The sequence below is a fragment of the Marmota marmota genome, unplaced genomic scaffold, assembly GCF_001458135.2.
Source record: "Marmota marmota marmota unplaced genomic scaffold, marMar, whole genome shotgun sequence".
NCBI classification, from domain to species: Eukaryota; Metazoa; Chordata; class Mammalia; order Rodentia; family Sciuridae; genus Marmota; species Marmota marmota.
This window is the reverse complement of record NW_025999932.1, coordinates 2404362-2423680: the sequence shown is the minus strand read 5'-3', so window position 1 is coordinate 2423680 and position 19319 is coordinate 2404362. Positions and strand designations below refer to the sequence as shown.

The 19319-nt window shown below is 52.1% G+C and overlaps 1 protein-coding gene and 1 long non-coding RNA gene across 5 annotated transcripts in view; one reads left to right on the top strand and one right to left on the bottom strand.

Annotated features, from left to right (window-relative positions):
* Positions 1 to 19319, top strand: part of Col4a2 (collagen type IV alpha 2 chain) — a 150176-nt gene that overhangs the window by 98760 nt on the left and 32097 nt on the right. For all 3 annotated transcript variants that reach the window (XM_048800624.1, XM_015484079.2, XM_015484078.2), the window contains exons 12-21: positions 1744 to 1785; positions 3237 to 3335; positions 4889 to 4924; positions 5365 to 5415; positions 6969 to 7013; positions 9884 to 9937; positions 10650 to 10716; positions 12956 to 13066; positions 13525 to 13674; positions 17598 to 17690. In XM_048800624.1, the coding sequence (XP_048656581.1) occupies positions 1744 to 1785; positions 3237 to 3335; positions 4889 to 4924; positions 5365 to 5415; positions 6969 to 7013; positions 9884 to 9937; positions 10650 to 10716; positions 12956 to 13066; positions 13525 to 13674; positions 17598 to 17690 (748 nt within the window). The remainder of the gene's footprint in view (positions 1 to 1743; positions 1786 to 3236; positions 3336 to 4888; positions 4925 to 5364; positions 5416 to 6968; positions 7014 to 9883; positions 9938 to 10649; positions 10717 to 12955; positions 13067 to 13524; positions 13675 to 17597; positions 17691 to 19319) is intronic.
* On the bottom strand, positions 1416 to 19309 carry LOC125616024. 2 transcript variants are annotated; one of them, XR_007346622.1, is made up of 4 exons: positions 16820 to 19309; positions 16603 to 16722; positions 2249 to 9239; positions 1416 to 1675 (listed from the first exon to the last, which is right to left on the bottom strand). It is a non-coding gene; the product is annotated as an uncharacterized LOC125616024 (long non-coding RNA). The 2 variants fall into 2 exon arrangements; XR_007346621.1 differs by having other exon boundaries at positions 16603 to 19309.

Here is a 19319-nt window from a genome sequence, read left to right as displayed (position 1 = left end):
AGTCACCCTGATGGCTATGGGTCAGCAATCATGCCACAGTACAGCCTAGGGGCAGCTCAAGTTGTCTTCAGGGCTGATTTGGGGGAGTGGGAAGGTCGTAGCCATGTGCACTGTGGGAGGCCGGGGACGCTTGTCTCTGGAGTCTGAGTGGGCTCTAGGGACGTATGTGCCCAGTGCTACCCAGGTCAGCGGAGCCCTTGCCATCCTGTGTTCCTCACAACAGGATTTTAAGTTGGTAGAAGCACAACCAACTAGGTGGTTTGTCAGAAGCGTGGAGAACAGAGCCAGGGTTCGTTGACCTGGGAGAGCTGGGCGAGCCTCCGCACTGACCAGGGTGATGAGGGAAGCGTTGGTCAGACTCGCCCCATCAGAGACTCCCACTGGCACTGTGGGGGACCTCCAGGAGCCACCACTGCCTCCCCTCCAGATAAGGGCCTGCCATCCCTCACTGTCCCATGCCAGCTCCACCTGAAGTCCCGTTTCCATGTCATCTGGTGACACAACAGCCACACCCCCTCCTGCCCCCCAATCTCCCATCACCTCTGACAAGACTTGGCTGCAGCTGGTACTCACTGAGCTGCTGGACTCGCCTGCCTGCCGGGCCAAGAGCAGGGTGGGAGGCCCCAGGCCAAGAGCAGAGGCAGCAGAAGCTGGTGGGGTGGCCAGAGAAGCAGCAGCCACCAAGCCCAGCAGGCCTAGATCTGCACTGGCCACAGCAGACAGGCAGCCCTCTTCACCCCACCACCTCACATCCTGGAGACTTTGACAGCCAGCCAGGAGGCAGAGAGGACCATGGGACCCAAATCCTCACCCCAGCCAGGTCACTTCCTGGTGACTTTGACAGCCAGCCCAGGAGGCAGAGAGGACTGTGGGGACCCAAATTCTCACCCAGCCAAGTCACTTCCTGGTGACTTTGACAGCCAGCCCAGGAGGCAGAGAAGACCGCAGGGTACTCAAACGGCCTTCTGATCTAGCCAGGCTGCTTTTCTGTGCTTTGATTTCAGCTCCCAGCCAGGTGGGAAAGAAGCAAAGAGCAAAAATTAATTAAAGGCTTGGTTTTCATTTTCAGAAAAGCTCTGGGCATGGGAGGGGGTGGACGGTAGACTGCAGAGAGGAAGACCGGAGAGGGCTCCGCATGACCCTTCTCACTGTGGGAAGATGGAGACCCTGGGAATGAGGCACAGCTGTTTGGGAGGGACAGGTCTGTGTGGGGACTCTGGGCAGCCTCTCATGTTTCCGCTCCCACACCGGGGTGGGCCGGTTCCCCACCAGGCTGCTCCACTTTGGGGCTGGCTCAGGGCCCGATTTCTGCCTCTTGGGCAAAGGAGGGTGAAAGTTGGCCAACACCAAGAGTCACCTTAACCATTACATTTAGAGTGATTTTAAATCCCCTAAAAAGATAGGAAATGCTTATATGAAATGAGAATGATTTTTATCAAAATGGGAAAAAGAGTGACCTTCAAATAGGGAATGGAGGGAATGAAGGGGCTGGTCTCCCCTGGAGAGGCAGTGGGCTCCGAGAGAGGGTCCAAAGGTGCCGCCAGCCTCAGCTCCGATCCCTGAGGCCCAGTCAGAGGACCTGACAGTCAGTCGGCCCCTGGGAGCCGCAGCCCGAGTCCTCTGCAAGTCCCGTGGCTCAGTGCCGTGCACATAGGCAGGTTTTGGGTTTCTTCTTCTAAAAACAGAGTTTATTTCACTGTGATTATTGACTTAAAGACTCACAAAAGCCATTGATCTTTCCAGGGCAACAGAGGACTGGGCTTCTACGGACAGAAGGGTGAAAAGGTAAGCCACCCTGGGAGATTTGCACAGCTGCGTCACCATCAGTTACCGAGGTTGACAGGGAGACGGGAGGTGATCCGCCACATGGGAGGCGACCACCGTCTAGGGCCAGTTCTCAGGGTGGTCACAGATGAGTGAGTCATGACACAAGCTGTCCAGGTTGGCCTAGGCCTCTGACACAGTGCTGTGACCCCAGACTGTGCCCAACTGGAAAGCAAAGGCATTTAGTGAATGTGTCTTCTAACAGTGGAAACCCAGGGTGGCTAAGGGGACTCAGTCAAGGACCAGAGGGGACATGGCACCATCTCAGGGGCAGGTGACAGTGGCGCTTGCTGGCCTCAAAGGCAGGAGCAAGGACCCTATGGCTTTTATCATTCCTGATAGTGCTGAGATTCAAGGACTCCTGGGCTCAGAGAAGAGCAGGCGCCCACACCCCCGAGCCGCCCCCCATGCCCAGGGCACTCACCTGGGTCCTGGCTGTGTGAGCAGGGCCACTCTGTCTCCATTCTGCTTTGGGCTGAGCTGCCACTGAGTGGAACTAAGTGCTGCTCAGACGTGAAGACGTGGGTCTTTGCATGAAGAGCATGAAAGAAGTCTCAAAGGAAAAACATTAAATTTCCAAACACACAAAAATAGAGCAAACAAAATGGGACTGCTTCCCACATGCTGAAATATATGCCAATATTAAAATAAAAGAAGAGAAATATGGGAAGAAACCATTAATGGAAGGAGAGAATGGTCATTAGATACAGTGGAAATGAACTGAATGTCTGTAACTTACAGAGGGCTGATTCAGATCACTAGTGACAATACCAAGGTCCCAGTAGACCAAGGAGAGGGACAGTTTTCAGTATTTAAAAGACACGTTAGTGGATGTTCAGAATTCATTGTAGGGTGCTGCTCTTGACAGCTGATACAGCATTTCAGTTTGCTGGTGTTTCTATTGGTGATCACTAGGCTCAAACTTGAGATGATAGATTTATTTGAGACAGTTTTTTATCACATAAAAACACCCTTAGCTGGTGAGGTAGTGGTAAGACTGGACTAGACTTCCATTTTTCAGGCATTTCTTATATCTTGGGGTCGTCTTGGCAAGCAGTAGTGGCTGACATCAGGAGCCCTCAAGACGTTATCCCTCAGACCTAGTAGTTTCCATGTGCGGAAGTTCATCACAAGAAGGGAATTCCAGAGATGGGAATGCAGTCCGCAACCTGACAGTCCACGCAGTTCTGATGCATAGATGCCAAACAACTACTTGTGAAAGTGGGACAAAAAGAATTTCATTTTAGGATTATGCTGTTGTGATCATTTTATTTTAGGATCATTGTACTGAAAAGTAGGTATACAGGTGGCAACATGCAAAAATCAAAAGCAGTGTTGTGGTGGGTTGTACTGCCGTTCAAGCTTCCGGCTCTTCTTTCAATTCACAATGACTTCCCTTGCTGAACACTCAGGGTGACGTAGGACTCCCAGGACCCAACGGGATCCCGTCAGACACCCTCCACCCCATCGTGGGGCCCACCAGGACGACCATCCACCCAGATCAGTACAAGGTAAAGAGGGTGACTGCTTTCCCAGTGGCACCAGAGAAAAAGAGAGGGGGAAAGGCAACTTCCCCCAACTGCATTCAGTCCCTTCCCACGTAGGGAAGGCCTCGCCGCCAGGCCCTCCCAATGCCCTTGAGGCGCCCAGGCAGTTACCAGGCCCACAGAGAAACAGCTTCACCCTGCATCTCGAACGATTGCGGATGCAAAGCCACATGAGAACCCCCTGAGGAAACAGGTCTCTCCTTAGGTGTGGGATGTAGACGCAGGTTGATGGCCATAGCATGATTCAAAGCCAGGATCACAGATCCATCTGAGCAAAAGGTCATATTACACCAATGAAACCTCCTTTCTTCTTAGCTCGGCTGAAGCACCTTTTCTTTTGAATCAGTTTACGATGCTTTCCCTTTACTTCTGTTAGCATCTTGTGGGGCTAAAAGCACACTCCAGTTCTGGAATGGAGCTGCACTCTGCCCTCCCTGGTGCCCTGGCTCAGGCAGGACTCTCTGGGCCTGCCTGTCTGGGTCAGGGGGAGATGGGCTCACTGCGGCCAGGAAGCTGGAGCGAGCAAGGAGGCCCCGTGCAAGGGGTTAGTCCCCAACTCCCTCTCAACGTGAGGAGGTCTGGGTCCTGGGTCATAGGTGAGATTGGCAAGCAGGGCCATGACTTCAGGAAGGAACCAATCTAGCCAGCTGTGGCCCCGGGGCACTTATAAGTGACCATTGACAAACGTGGCCTGGAGGTGGTGGGCAGGTCTGTGTGCAGTTAGACCCAACTGCAGAGGAGGGACCAGGCAGGTCCACGCCAAGCTGAGGGGCTCAACCGTCCAAGAAGAGGGGGTGGGTTCCAAGCCGGCCTGCAGGGGGCAGTCTGAGCTACAGGAGCCCAAGTGTCAGGCGACCCAGGGACCAAGGACCTCGCCAGTCAAAAAGAGTGAAACAAAATCAGTGCTGCTTCCTAAAGCCACTTTTGCTTGAGCTTTTAACATGTTCCAAGCACATCTTTTCCTCGGGGACCTTCCTGGTTCTGCCTCATTCAAATGAATGCCATCCTGGGGCTCCTCCCTGAGTGTCCCACCCACTGCACCACTGAGGCATGGAGGGTGACACTGGCACAGATGCTGAGACACCTGTAACTCGTGAGTGACAGAGGAAACCTCATGGATGGGAGAGAGACCACCTTTCAGTCGTGTCGGGAACCACACATGATTTGATTTATCTTGTAAAAGTCTAGAACAATGGGGCTGGGACGAGGGCTTGGTGGCAGAGCACTTGCCTGTGTGAGGCACTGGGTTGGATCCTCAGCACCATGCAAAATAAATAAATAAATAAAATATTGTGTCCATCCACAACCAAAAAACATTTTTTAAAAAAATCTAAACTAACACTTTTGTTTCCATTTGATTTTTGAAGCTGCAAATTCGGGGAATTAGTGGCTACAGTTCATTTGTAGTAATGGTTTAAAGTTTTACTAAAGACTCTTTACTTCATATTCCTGATCAAGTGTCAGATATTGCTGTTCACAAATCAATGCATATTTCTTCTTCTTCACACTCTCTGCAGGGCGAAAAGGGGAGCCGAGGGGAGCCGGGCATAGAGGTAAGCTCGGTGGCCGGCTCGGTGGCCAGTGCCTTTCTCCCTTAGGTCCCGGGCTCCTGCTGACAGGTGGAGTGAGCCGGTCTTGACAGCCCTGTGCTCTTGGGTTGGCTTCAGCTTGTCTAGGCAAGGAGGGAGTATTTATCGTCACACTCTGGTTTTCCAGAAAATGTTTTTAGAGCGCCCTCCTTTTGCATGACAAGCCCTGGCCAGTCAACCCTATTTGAAGTTCTAAGGCAGATGTGTGGGCTGCAGGTGGGGCTGGGACGTGGTGGGCTGGCCTCCGTCTGGGTGAGGGGTCTCTGCCCTCTCGCTCATCCTACCAGCCTACCTCGTGTCATCCAGGCACACTGAGGGGCTTTCCCAGCACCCTCATGTCATGGAGGATGTGGGGCACTGGGGCTGGGAAGGGCAGCCCTTCATGCTACTCTGCTCTCTCTTAGGGCATCTCCGTGAAGGGAGAGGAAGGCATCGTCGGCTTTTCAGGACCACGGGTGAGCTGAGTTTTATAACTGAGAACGTCTATCTATTTGGCTTTTTGAATAGACTTTATTTTTCTAGAGCAGTTTTAGGCTCATAAGAAAAGTGAGCAGGGGCTGGGGTTGTGGCTCAGTAGCAGAGCATTTGCCTCGCACATGTGTGGCACTGGGTTTAATCCTCAGCACCACATAACAAATGAATAAACAAAATAAAGATATTGTGTCCATGTGTAGCTAAAAAAATATTTTTTAAAAAAGGGAAGAAAAAGAAAAGTGAGCAGAAAGCGCAGTGTGTTACCATTGTTCTGATGCCCCCCACACGGCCTCCTCCCTGGACACCCTGCTCCAGGACGGTCATCTCTGCAGCCCCTCACCCCCCAGCCACCCTTCACCTTCACCCAACACTGGAGCTGCTAAAACTGTGCACCCCACCTGGATGGAGGGGACCAAACCCAGACATTGTGCTCATTTTAGGCTCATCTAGTCTTTGATAACCAAAAATGTAGTGTGTGGAACACAGATTGATTTCTGATTGCCCCAGGAGTACAACGAGAATGTCCCTAGTGCCAGGTGTGGTGGCACATACCTGTGATCTCAGTTACTGGGGAAGTGAGGCAGGAGGATCACAAGTTCAAGGCTAGCCTGGGCAACTCATCAAAGACCCTATCTCAAAACAAATATAACAGGGAATGGAATTCAGTGGTAGGTGCTTGCCCAGCATGCGTTCCATCCCAGCACTACAAAAGACAAAGTCACTGGTGCTGTGTGCAGGCCTGCGATCCTAGCAGCTAGGAGCCTGAGACCGGAAGACCTCAGATTCGAGACCAGCCCTAGCAACTTAGTGAGATCCTAAGCACTTAGCAAGACCCTGTCTCAAAATTTAAAAAATAAATGTAAGGACTGAGGATATGTTTCAGTGGTTAAGCCCCCCTGGGGTTCAATCCCCAGTACCCCCCACCCCCACCAGAAAAAGAAAAAGAAGAAGAAAGAATGTCCCTGGTAGAGGATCCTGCAGGAGGTGTGGATACCACCTTCAGAGCAGCATCCTGAAAGCCCCTGGCCGCCTCCAGGTTCAGTCACAGGTAGGGAAGTCTGGTGAGAGCCCTAGGCCCAGTGAGAAGAGAAGGAGGGTCTTGCTGATTACCTGGCAGTCATTACCATGAAGAAGACATGGTCTCTGGAACACTGGGTACAGGAGTCTTCTGTATTCACTGTGCCACCTCTGTGGGTTCTTCCAAGTTTCCTTAAGCAGCAGAAGTGGTGCATTGGATGAAGGTGTTGCCAGCATGACCTCCCCTTTAGAAAACAGGACTCCAGGTGGTTTGGGAACCTCTCATAGGAAGGGCAGCTTGCTTCTCTAAGTGGTGACTCTGTTCCTTTTCCCGTCTTACCATGGTCAGATCTCTGCACAACCCCACCCCTTCTGAAGCAGGGAGAATTATATTTGGTGGTTTGTTCTCGGTGTGGAATTTGGTTGTTTTGATCCTCCTCAAGTACCAAAATATCAACCTCTAGAAATTTCTGTTTCATGTTCTGAGCTGTTAATCATTGTTTTCTGTTCAACCCAGGGTCCTTCTGGCTTCGATGGAGAGAAAGGATCCCCAGGACAGAAAGTAAGTTTGCTGCGTCAAACAGTCTGCTCTAGACCTGAGATCTCTTATAAAGGCCCTTCAAATAAGCACGGCATTGCAGAAAAGAACGTTGGCCCCAGAGGCAGCATCTTTCCCTGCATTGACAGTAGCATAAATAAGCCTTTCACTCACAAAACTTAGATTTTTACCATTTTTCTTGGGGTTTTTCTTGCAAATTAGCCTCTCAGTTCTTCCCACTGATCCCTCCCCCAAGACTTTCATTGCTTGGCTGCCTCCCTGGACCTCATACCCTTCTACATCATCGTTGTCACTCTTAGGAAGGCTGTCAGCTCAGTCCCCGAGGTTGATATATTTTTTATAGATCAACACACACTTTGATGTTTTATGTTCAATGATAACCCAAACAGTTATTTTTATCATGTGTTTGGTAGGCAGGTTTTTAGGGGGAAATGTTATGTGAAAAATGTACTAAGATTCTGGACCAGGTTTAAAATCGTAAACACTAGATCATACGAGAAAGAACATATAGAGCTAGTTTCTCTAATTACTTACAGTATTCATTATGAGCACTCCAGGGCAACAGCTGTCCATGCCACAGCCAACCACAGAACCAAAGGTCAGCTTACAGCCAAAGGGCTGCAAGGGACGAGGCTGGCAAAGAGACGGAGGCCAAAGCAGGCCTCCATATTCGACAGTCTCCCACCCTGCCCACCCCTGTCTTCAGAGGTCACTGCCAGTTCCCAGGTTGCCTACCACATGCTAGTGAAATCACAGTTATGATCGGTTCTTCTGCACCCCACACATAGGAATTGAGTTGTTTCAAAAGGTGATTTGACATAGCTGCCCCTAGAACCCAGAAGTCCATAAGCCATAAGAGGCCCAGCAGGCCCTGGCCACCTGCATGGTCAGGCATGAGGAAGGCCGACCACCCTTCCTGCTTCCTCTCTGCAGTTGCTGTGACATGGTAAGATGCAGACGTCTGTGGCTAAGTGGATTGTAGGAATAGTTTACTCGGCTGTAAAAATGTATATAGAGGCTGCACTGCAGGCCAGGTGGCCGGGTGTCTATGCAGCACTCGCGCCTCCCCAGGTCACCCTGATCTTGTGTTCATGGTTTGGTCTTATGCAATAACAAAGAGCAAGAAGCCAGAAGCCACTCCAAGGAACAGCAGTGGACGCTAACAAATACCACGCATCAAAGCAGGGGACCAAGGGAGAAATGCATTCTGGGAAGATGTGGGCTCCCTGCATGACACCAAAGCCATCAACCCCCACTGCCATCACAGAGCTTTGGTTAGTCTGAACCTTCTCCAGGGGATGGGAGAAGTTGACTTTTCCGGGTTGTGTTAACTTTTCTGAGCAATTCGAGATGGTCTCCCTCCTTTTTCTATGGCAAACTTAGTAACTGAGTAAAGGCTTTTCACACTAGAGTTATCCTAAAAAGCGCTCACCAGGACCTGAGACCCTGGAGGGACACCAGCCAATGACAGCTGCCGGTAGTGTTGGCAGAAGCCCCCTCACGGCCTCACGTCAGCAGGACCATGAGACCTGGATCAGAACTGTCTGGGAGTCCAGGATGTCCCTTTTCCCACCGTGGGCAGCAGGGCACCAGCTTACCAGGTACACACTCAAGAGCGTCATCCCGGCTCTCCAGCTACTGCCGCCTGCGGTTCCGCACCACAGTCCGCTGGCCTTCAGACTGACGAGGGTGGACACATCTCCTGGGGCCCTGTGAGTTCCGTCTGGCCTAACCCACGCTCCCTGGGCCGCCGACCTGGGAAGGCGCCCACTGAGCCTGTTTAGACTGCAGGAGGCAGTTTACCGGAGCATCAGGGTCTCTTTGGAAGAGGCCTGTCATAACAAACTCCTTCAGGAGCTTGTTTCTGCCAGTCCCTGAGGACTTCTGCCTAATGACTTTCCCTAATGTGGGTTATTCTGCCGTTGAAAATCATGAAACTGACCGCTTTCGGAGCCTCAGCTCCACCTCGTGTGAGTCCTCCCGGCGGGAACCGCAGGTCTGCAGTGGGAAGCCGACGGTCCGCCTCTCCTGGAGCACCCAGCAACACGGCTGCAGAGATTCGAATCTCCTGTGAAAGAGTCCCATCAAGTCCTCAGGGCCTCAGGCTGCACTGTCCTGGGGTCGGGGACTGTACCAGAGGAAGCCTGTAATGAGGAATGACGTCTCGACTCCAGGAAGCTCTGATCCATCCTGTTACCCCGTGATGCGACCACCACGGTGAACTTCTTCCTTCGGTAGATATTCAAGAGAATTAGGAAGCAACATTAGAGTCATTTTTTTTTTTTAACAAAGAGGAGAATTCTCAAGAGATTTTAATACTTGTATTTGGTGTTAAGGACTAATGTTCAAATCCTGTCTTGGGAAGATTCTAGCAGCTGGATTGGCATCAACACCGGAGCCCACTGTTCAGTCACAAGATCACTAGCGTGGGGCTCCTGGCCCCCTGGTACCCAGCGCACAAGAAAGAGCTGGCCTCCTCTGAGCAGCTCCTGGACTGGGCAGACCCGAGCACCCACAGCATCACCCAGAGCAACGGGGACATTGGCAGCACCATGGCCCAGGTTTTCCCACAACAGCAACAACAAAAAGATACTTTAAAGAAAGAAAGGAAGGGGGAAAGGGGAGAAAAAACTTATGAGCTAAAAGAGAACTGAGAACCCGGCAGCCAAATGCCAAATTTGGACTTTGGCTCCTGGTTTAAACAAAGAACTTTAAAAAGGTATTTCTGGATCTAAACTCCGGGGAAATGGAATACACTGGATAGTCAGGGAGTTCGACTGATCACTGTTAATTTTTCTAGCTATAATCATGAAGCCATGGTCACGTTTTAAATATATGTTAGATCAAAATAAAAAGCAAGCCTCTCTCCGCAGGGAAGCCGAGGGCTGGATGGCTACCAGGGCACGGATGGGCCCCGAGGACCCAAGGTGAGTCCTCTTCAGCCTTTCCTCTGATGAGGTCCCGCCCGCCACTGGAGAAGGAGGCACCCACCCTAAACAGATGGGGAACACACAGTGCCCAGCCCTGGATGGAGGAGACCCATGGCCGCTCATTAGCCACATGGACTCCTCGCCCAGGGTCAGGGTGCCATATGCCATACAGGGCCACCCAGGCTGCCCCAGGAGAGAGAGGTCCAGCAGGGCTGTGGGGAGGGGGGTTTTGTAGTCACAACACGGCGCAGGGCCCCTGGCTCTGGGGGAGGGTACAAGTTGCCTGGCTAATTCTGAGGACCAGTGGGGTGAGCTGGGCCTTCCCTCTGACCTGTATCTGGTGAGAGAGGACCTCAGGTGCTGCCACAACCCCTCCCCACTCCCCGTCCCTGGATGCCCAGATGTCACCACACACTGTGGTGGTCTGGCCTGTGGGACACACCGTCCCCTGGCCACTGCTGGTGTTCTGTTAGTGTCTCACAGTGAAATTGGCACGTGCCTGTACTGTTCCCTCTGGTGCATTGGCTGGCAGTGGGGCACCGGACTTCACCACCACGCAGCAGAGATGTGGCCGCAGGGACAGGCTGTGGGTGGACTGGTCAGAATAGTCGCCCTGCCCACCTGACTCCATCTCCGCCTTGATTCTTTGGAAACGTGTAGTTATGGAAGCCCAGAAGCCCCTTCTCACTCTCTCCTGTTCTCTCTCCAGGGGGAAGCAGGTGACCAGGGTCCCCCAGGACCACCTGCCTACTCGCCTCATCCTTCCCTGGCTAAAGGTTGGTAGGAAAATTTCCCCAGAATGATTTAGCATCACACGGATACTTCCTTCTGCCAAAGACACAGAGTCATGAAATTTTAAGACAGATTTTCCAAGCAAAAACCAAAGTGTTGAGAACGCAGCTTCAGACACAGCCTGGGGCGCCGCTTCCCGCAGGGCTCGGGAGTATCACAGGAACCAACCTCTGTCTGCCTGACGGGCCTCGCTGCCTTCCAGGGGTGTACGTGACGCACAGGTTCTGGTTTTACTATCTAGAATATCACTCAGGAAATCCGACAGCAGCTGCCCCCCCAGGGCTGGTGAGCACCCTGGAGACGTATCTCTGTGGGCCTGGAGCCACCCATGAGCCTGCTGTGAGGACTGCGCTCAGCACCTGTGACCCACCTTCCCACCCACAGTATCTAAAGTGTCTATAAACACAAAGCCCGAGACGGCATACACGGCTGGCTAGACTTGATTGAGGATTCGTCATCTTTTTTTTTTTTTTAGTTATAGGTAAACACAATATCTTTATTTTTTTATGTGGTACTGAGGATCAAACCCAGTGCCTCGCACATACCAGGCGAGCGCTCTACCTCTGACCACAACCCCAGCCCAGGATCTGTGATCTTGATAAAATGAAAACATTCCTTTTGAGGCCTTGGGCACTTGATTTTTAAATCACTGTTAACATGATCTTTTGCATTATCAAAAATATGGCTGACTGAGAGCTCAGGACCCATTCAGTTCCCCCACCCCACTCTGTGTGCCTGGCGGTCAGGCGGAAAGATGGATGGTTGGAAATTCAGTTTTGCTCACATGCAGATGTAGAAATGCCTCCACTGCCCTCTTCTCCACGGGAAGATGCTCCTGGCTTTTGGTAGCTGGAATGTGACTGAGTTGCATTCCAGAGTGGCAGAGCAGAAGGTTACCTCTGGAGAGAGTCCTCCGGGGTGGGGTGGTGTCGTTACAAGGCAGCCTTGCATGGGCTTGTGGAAATGCAGAAAGGAGAGGGGTTTGTGCTGAAGGAAAGGATTCCAAGTAGCTAAAACAGGCCGTCTTCTCAGACGCTCTGCTACTGTAACAATGGGGACTCTTTGGAGCGTGCGCGGTGTGCCTAGCAACTCTTCTAGGTGGTTCTGATTGCACCTGTCAATCTGTTCACCCCTCCCAATGGCCCTGTGAGCTGGGGTGACTCTCAGCTCCATCTTTCTGAGGGAAAAATTGAAGCTTGGGGAAGCCAAGTGACTCTCCTGAGTGCCCTATGTAACAAGCAGAGGGACAGGCAAGGAATTCAATCACTCGCACCCACAGCTCAAGAGGGCCACCAATCCTCATCCCACTTTAAGAAAAAATGTTTTAAGGTTAAAAAAATGGAAGATCATATGCAGAGTGATGGCTTTTCCCCAAATTACTGATAGTGTGTGACAAAATGTGGTTTTCTCCTCTGTTCTCTCCTAATTATAAAAACACGTAGGTGGTAAAAGGTTGCTGAGGGGCAGCTAGAGAACACAGGGATGCTGCTCAGCAATTGCTCAGTAGGGATGGAAGTCCACCTGTTATCCACCTGCCAGCCCTGAAGGAAGCCTTGAGGGTGCAGAGCCGGGGAGAGGAGCCAGCCCCTTGGCCTCCCCTCTGGAGCCTGGTGCGCTGTGGGGATTACTGCCCGTCACTTCTGCCTTCCATGGAGCTTTGGGCTCAGCTGCTCTTTCCCCCAACTTCCCACTAGCCTGTCCCCAACATCCCTCAGCCCAGCCCTGTCCGGCCGAGTGCAGTGGAGCTGGGCACACAGTGTGGCTGTTGTCCTTTCTGGGCGCCCTTCTCTCACCTGTAGAAGTGGGCTGCAGCAGGTCTCCGCAGGGGCCATGGGGCCATGGAGTCATGGGCTCTGGCGGACGCCACTCGGGCTCCCACACTCAGGCTGCGCTCCAAGTGACCTCCGCCTCTGTCCTTTGATTCCCTGTGATCCCTCAGTATCAGATTCTTCCTTCAAAAGAACCTTCCCCACCTTTGAAAACTGCAAGCGCCCGTTCAGCATTCGGCACCCCTGCGCCGTTCATAATGACAGGAATCCCCCCCATAGATCCCCCCATTGGATCGTGAATGAGACCCTCAAACCCAGAAGCCCCTAGTTCCCAAACATGTGAACCTCCTCTGTGTTCAGAATAGTCAGCAGATATGTTCCAGTGAGAAGGTGCTGCCTGCTGCAGTCTGCACACAACAGGCTCACCCTACCCGGGGACTTGTCCGTGTTCTAGGTGCCAGAGGTGACCCAGGATTCCCAGGACCTCATGGGGAGCCAGGAAGCCGCGGTGAGCCAGGAGACCCCGGGCCCACAGGACCCCCTGGCCTGTCTTTTGGGGATGAAGGTAAGGGGCCTTGTGGCATCAGACCTCAGATTCAAGTGCCTTAGCTCCTGTGAGCAGGGACACCTGAGACGAGTGGGTGCTCCTCAGGCACGAGCCACGCCAGCCTGTTGTGATGTCTGTGTGGAACCTCACGCAGGTGACAGTAACCCCCAGCTGCGTTAGACTGTGCCACCAACTGGGAACTAGCCTGGTCCCATCAGCTGGTTGGAAGGCGCACAGGAGTTGTGCAGAACTGTGGCACCGAAAGTTGGTACAATCAAAGGCCATTGTTGGAGGGAGAAGAGGGGACGTTTTTAAAGACATTTTAAAGGTGGCATCCACCTTTACTTCATTGACTAGACTGTGAACCCCGCTGCACCTGCTGGTGGTCTGTGGACGTAAATATCAGCGCAGCCCCTAAACACCAGGAACCTCGTGCCGCCCTATTCTGTGACATTGATTGATGCTGTGGGTTTCAGATGAGAAGAGAGGCCTCCCAGGGGAGATGGGACCCAAAGGCTTCCAAGGAGAACCTGGCATCCCTGCATTCTACCCTGGCCCACCCGGAGCTGACGGAAAGCCCGGTCTCCCAGGAGCCCCCGGGCCTGCCGGACCACCTGGACCAGATGGTGAGTGGAGGGACGCCAAAGGCAGGTGTGTGGCAGTGCTGGATCCTCTGGGTCCAGCCAACCCAGCAGGGCTTTATTTGGAATTTTTTGCTAAATAATCCTGAACTCATTCAGCTGGGACGGGAGTGGACACAGGTCAGCCTGTCCAGTGGCTGCAGTCACGTGGCTCTTATGTGGTGAACTTTGGTTACTACTACCTCAGCCAAACAGGTGAGATGTCAGTGTAAATGTGAGCTGAAGCCCTGTCCCGGGTCTGTGTGCCAACTGCACACACCTTCTTCCAGGGCAGAGGCCCACTCCTTGACCTGCAGCCCCTCTCCTCTGTTCTCAGCTCATACAAGACAAGCTTGAGTCGGTGGCCCAACGGCTGCCCCACGACACCTCCAGGGTTAGCCCGAGAGGCATTTCCAGCCTCAGTGCTGCTGAGTTCTCATGTGTTGGGAATGCTGTGCCCCAGGAGGCCTAGAATATGCACAGCGGGCAGCCTTGGGCCTGCTGTCCAAAAAGGGCATGCTTTCAGCTTCAGTATCCAGTACGCTTTCAACACTCTGAAATTCCTAATGGGAACATTGTGTCCCCCAGGAGATTGGACAACGAGGCACTGGAGGAACATAGGAGGTCACACTCTATCTGTATGGCACTGGCCAAAGTGTAACAGCCTCTCCTTTTCAAAATAGTTCACTCTAAATTCTCTGTTGTCACCTCCAGTAACCTCTCACTAGCTTCTATCTTCAGGGAGAATGAACATCATATTTGCTAATGGATAGAGTTGGATTTCCATTAAATTCAAATGTAAACATTGGGATTTTAATTGCTTTAGAAGATACTTTGAAATCTCCAGAAGGAAACTTATTGGAGGTTTTAGAAGTGTTTCTTCTATTAAGAGTCACAAGTGACTTCTCCATACCTATTTCATATTTTATGGTAAATTTTTAATTTCATAAGTTCTACTTTCCACAGATTTCCACATTTTTCAAAAAGTTTTAAGCACAGATATTTCCCTGGATCATGGATTTGCCAAAGAGTTTGAACAATGTTATCTTTAATATTTTCTATTTTGTGATATTTATTAATGTGGATCTGCAATAATAGCCAAATTATCTTTCCAAGTAAATAGTATCTGTTGAGTTTCCCTTATTTGGGTCAGAATATATGTTAAAATGAAAGCATAAAAACAAGTCGCTGTGATTGAAGACCAGGATAGCCATTGATTGCTGTGACCAAATTCCATTTTGATAGCACAAACCATGCTATCCAATCTTTCTTAGTAAATCTGCAATTTACTGATTTACCAGTGTAAGTCGATCATAGATCATCAACTAAATTCTGATCTATATTGTAGGCTGATCAGGGAGTGTGTAAAATAGATGGAATGATATCACATAAAGTTTATCAACTAAAGAATTTTAAAGCATACAATTTAAATTCTTACCCCCATGATATATATATTGTTTCCACATCTCACCCCAAATACTTATTTTTTTAGCAACCCCTTATATAAAAAGTAGCCAGTCACAATGACCATGACCTTTTACAAGTGTCGGTGGCCAGTGTGGTGGCACACACTTTAGTCCCAGCTATCCTGGAGGCTGAAGCAGAATTGTGAGTTCAGGGCCAGCCTGTCAACATGAGACCCCACCTCAAAAGAAAAAAAGAGAGAAGTGTGTGTGTACACTTGAGTTGAGTATCAGTGATCTTTTTCCCCGGAGTTCTGTTTTTTTCCCCCAGAATGAAATTGTCGGACTCCTGTTATTAACTGCACTTCATCCTATTTTGTGTGTGGCTAGGAATGAAAACTAGAATTTCCAGTCTTGTGCAGTTCCAGTGAAATCAAGCCTTGAAGTCGGTTCCCTTCTGGGTGAAACATGTTGCTTGCTCTCACTTCCAAGTCAGTTAGAGGAGTCGAGTGGCCGTGTTCCCTGCTGCTCTGGAGTAAGCCGGATGCCACTGTTCTGCTGAGAGCATCGAGGCTCAAAGCCTAGTTAGGAAGGAGATGGGACTAGGAGGACGACGGGGAGGAGGGAGGAAGCCTCTCAGGCACCACTCGGCCTATGTGACTGTGTTTGCAAAGTGTCTGATCCTCCTCCTGGGGATCCCCCTCCTGGGGACCCACTCATCTTTGTCCTTACTGGTGTGCCTCCAGTTGTAAATGCTGGTGGCCCTGGAGTCGGGTGGCTGAAGTACTATCCCTGTGGTACACTCCTCATAACCCTGGGGAGGGTGGGTCACAGCAGGTGGAGCCCACGGAGCCCATCCGGCCTGTTTGGAGGCAGAGCGTGGTGCCTCCTCACCCCCTCTGTGACTGGCCCAGGGCCCCCCAGCACTCTCTCTGGGGCTCCTGGTTCCCTCTTCCTTCCCCACCCCCCTCCTGTAGCATGGAGCTCCCGAGGTGGGTTCTCCCCTTCTCTGCCCTCCACCCAGGCACACACAGCCAGGCCCCCCTCTTGCCCCCGTCTGCTTCTGTGCTTTGAGCCACAGATGTGCAGACCCCGCACTCTATGCAGAGCGGACACATGCACTTCCCAAGCACCCCAGACAGCTCTCCACCTCGCCACTCCCTGGTGCCCTGCTCCTTCCATGACCCCTGGAGCTCCAGCCAGAACCAGCTGCTCTGGGCACCTGGCTCCCCACACCAAATTCACAATGGGTCATGTGACCTGCTCCTTCAGGTCTTTAATGGCTTCCTTTTGGCCTGGGGATAAAAACCAAACCCTCCTGGACCATTTCCCCTGCACCCTGCATGCACCCTCCAGCCATGGCTCTCTCCATCTCCAGCCCTTTAGATGCACCCATCCTCTAGGACACATCCTCTGTGCCCTGCCTGTCCTGTCCCCAACACCCTTTGGATTTTAATTGGTGTCACCTCCTCGGAAAGGACTTTCCTGAGGCCCCTGATTCTCTGCTAGTCGCTCACAGTGCTCGCCCTACCTGGAAGTCTATGTTGGCTGGTTCACTACAGCGCATACTGCGTGTCAGCTGCCGGTACATGCGGGCTGTGTCCCCATGTGCTGTAGCTCCTGGACACGCTGGCTTGACTCCGGCACTGGGCTGTGTTCAAAGAATGAATGACATTGTGTCAAGGTGTAGTAAGACCAGATTACATCAGCCAGTACCCATTCATCTTTCCCGGAACATCTGAACTCACCAAGAAGCTCTCTGACCCTGGAATCCTGGTGCCATTTTTCCAACCACATGGCAAAACTCTTTAAAATTGGTGTTTTCCTCTCCTTCCTGCTTGCTGAATGGCCTCCTCCTCGTGGGTGCACAGGTGTGTGTGGCAACACACCCTCTAGTGTCTTGGGGACTTGTTCACTCCTTGGAACCTGGACAAATACTTAGTCTTAGCAAGGGAGCAAAACCCAGCAGGGTCCACCAGCCAGTCTCCTGGAGGTGTACCGACCTGTGTCACCACAAGGTGGCACTCTTCTGTAAGCATAGCTATCTTGGGATCCAGAGTAGATGGACTCACACCTCCACTGCTAGCCCTGCTTGGGTGTTGGGGCGCTGCGGCCACAGTGATTTAGAGGAACCCTGACCCTGATTGATGGTGTTATGGGCTGGTCAGAGTCAGTCAGGGAGAATGACCACACCTAGTCCCAACTGGTCATGAGGGACCCACATTATGACACTAACTCCGCGGGGAGGCGTGTGAGTAAACGGGCACAGAGGAATGATGGTGGGGTAGCACTTGTGCACCCACCCAGGAGAAGGGCGAGGGGAACCCAGATCATCCTGTCTACAGGGTGCTTAGAGGGGCCTTCCCATGGACTAGAAGGGGTGGAAATCTTGGAACCCAAGTGACATGGCTGTAAAACCAAACACTTTCTTGGACTCAATATCTCTCAGTATTTTTGTCTGTGCTCTGCACCCCTGCTGCAGGCGTAATGTGCCAAGGTGCCTGACTCTGCGTGTCTTCTCCTTAGGTTACCTGTTTGGCCTTAAAGGAGCAGAAGGACGTGTGGGCTACCCCGGGCCTTCCGGTTTCCCAGGAGCTCGAGGGCAGAAAGGGTGGAAAGGTGAGAAATGCCAGGAAGGGCAGGGGAGGGGACCAAGGCGACCACCCAGCCTTCTGGGCCCACCCCACTCTGCAGAGGGCTATTCCCTCCCCCTGGGTTTAGGACACAGGATGAGTATCCCCAATCCAAAATCCAGAATGGCCCCAAATCCCAAACTTTGGGAGTGTGGACATAACAACACTTGTAGAAAATCCCACTCTGGAGCTGGGGTACCAGCTCAGTGGTGAAGCACTTACCTAGCATGTGGGAGGCACTGGGTTCGATTCTCAGCCCTGCGCATAAGTAAATTTTTAAAAAGAAAAGAAAACTCACTTCGCCTCACGTGACGGTCACAGTCAGTCCAGGTATCTAAAAACGTATAGCGCTAACCTCAGTCTGTGGGTGGGAGGTTTATCTGAAGCACCTTTAGGCAGGTACTTCATACTGTATATGCAAATATTTCAAAACCTGCAATGATTCTGATCACAGACATTTTAGATAAGGGATACTCGGCCTGTAAAGATCTGCACATCTCCCAAGCCGCCTCTCCCCACTCTGGGCGTTAACAGCAGGGGGAGGAACTCTGCTGCTTCCCAGGCAGGAGCACCAGTCCGGCCCTCCTACCTGTCCTCCCTCTGCCTGGCCCTCACTGAAGTCCCAGCACTCAGGAAAAGTCGAGCAGCTGTTCCCTGCTGAATTCAGATGCCTGGTCACAGGTTCAGTGCCAAGGCAACAGCAGTGCCGGGCCGAGCCAGTCCTGGCAGAGCCCTCCCCACCAGGTGTCCTGTTCCACCCACTGAGACTCAGCTTGTGGGGACCTGCCTGGGCCTCGCTCCCACCCTGGGGAGGCCTTTGCCCCTTTACCTTCCCTGATGCACCTTGGGGACTCTGCCCTGTTCCAGTGAAGGACAGACCTGGGGACAGCTCCACTGTGAGGTTGTCTGGGACCATGGAGGTGCCTGTTTAGCTCCTGTCCCTGGGTATGGGCAGCATGTCCTGGCCCTTATATCTACCCTGACCTTCAGATGCACATGGGACAGTGGGAGCCTGAGGGCAGACTGCAGGAGTCAGGTGGCCTCAATCAGGTGGGCACTCCCACTGCCGATGCTACAGCCTGCCCCTCTGTACATCATCTATGCCCAGGGAGCCAACCCCATGGCTGGCACAGTGCTCACTGCCACCTGGCCTCTGCGTCTCATCAGGACAAGGCAGAAGAAGGGTCGGGTATTTCTTCTCTGCTCACCCATGACCTTGGCCTCCAGGAGAGGCTGGCCTCCACCTGGACCTCTGGAGCCACTGTGATGGCCTTCTCATGGCTGTGGGCTCTGGATTCCAGATTCCTCGACATCCTTGTTAGTCCCCTCAGCTCTGTCTGTTCCTCTGTAAAGGGCCCTGGTTTTTAAGTATTTCCAGTAAACAACAAAGCAGAATTCAGAACCTGAAGACTGAACCCTTGAGTGACTTAAAATTGGCCCCACACTGGTTATCCAAGAAGTGGGTCTGATAATCACCGCCAGGACAGATAATGTTTGCAAAGCACTGGGCAGTGTCCAGCCTGTGTGGCCTCCTCTTGGCCAGCCCTCCCCACCCACCTTTTTCTCTCTGCACTTTCAAGCTGAATGTTTAACACACGTGCCCTCCCTCCACCAC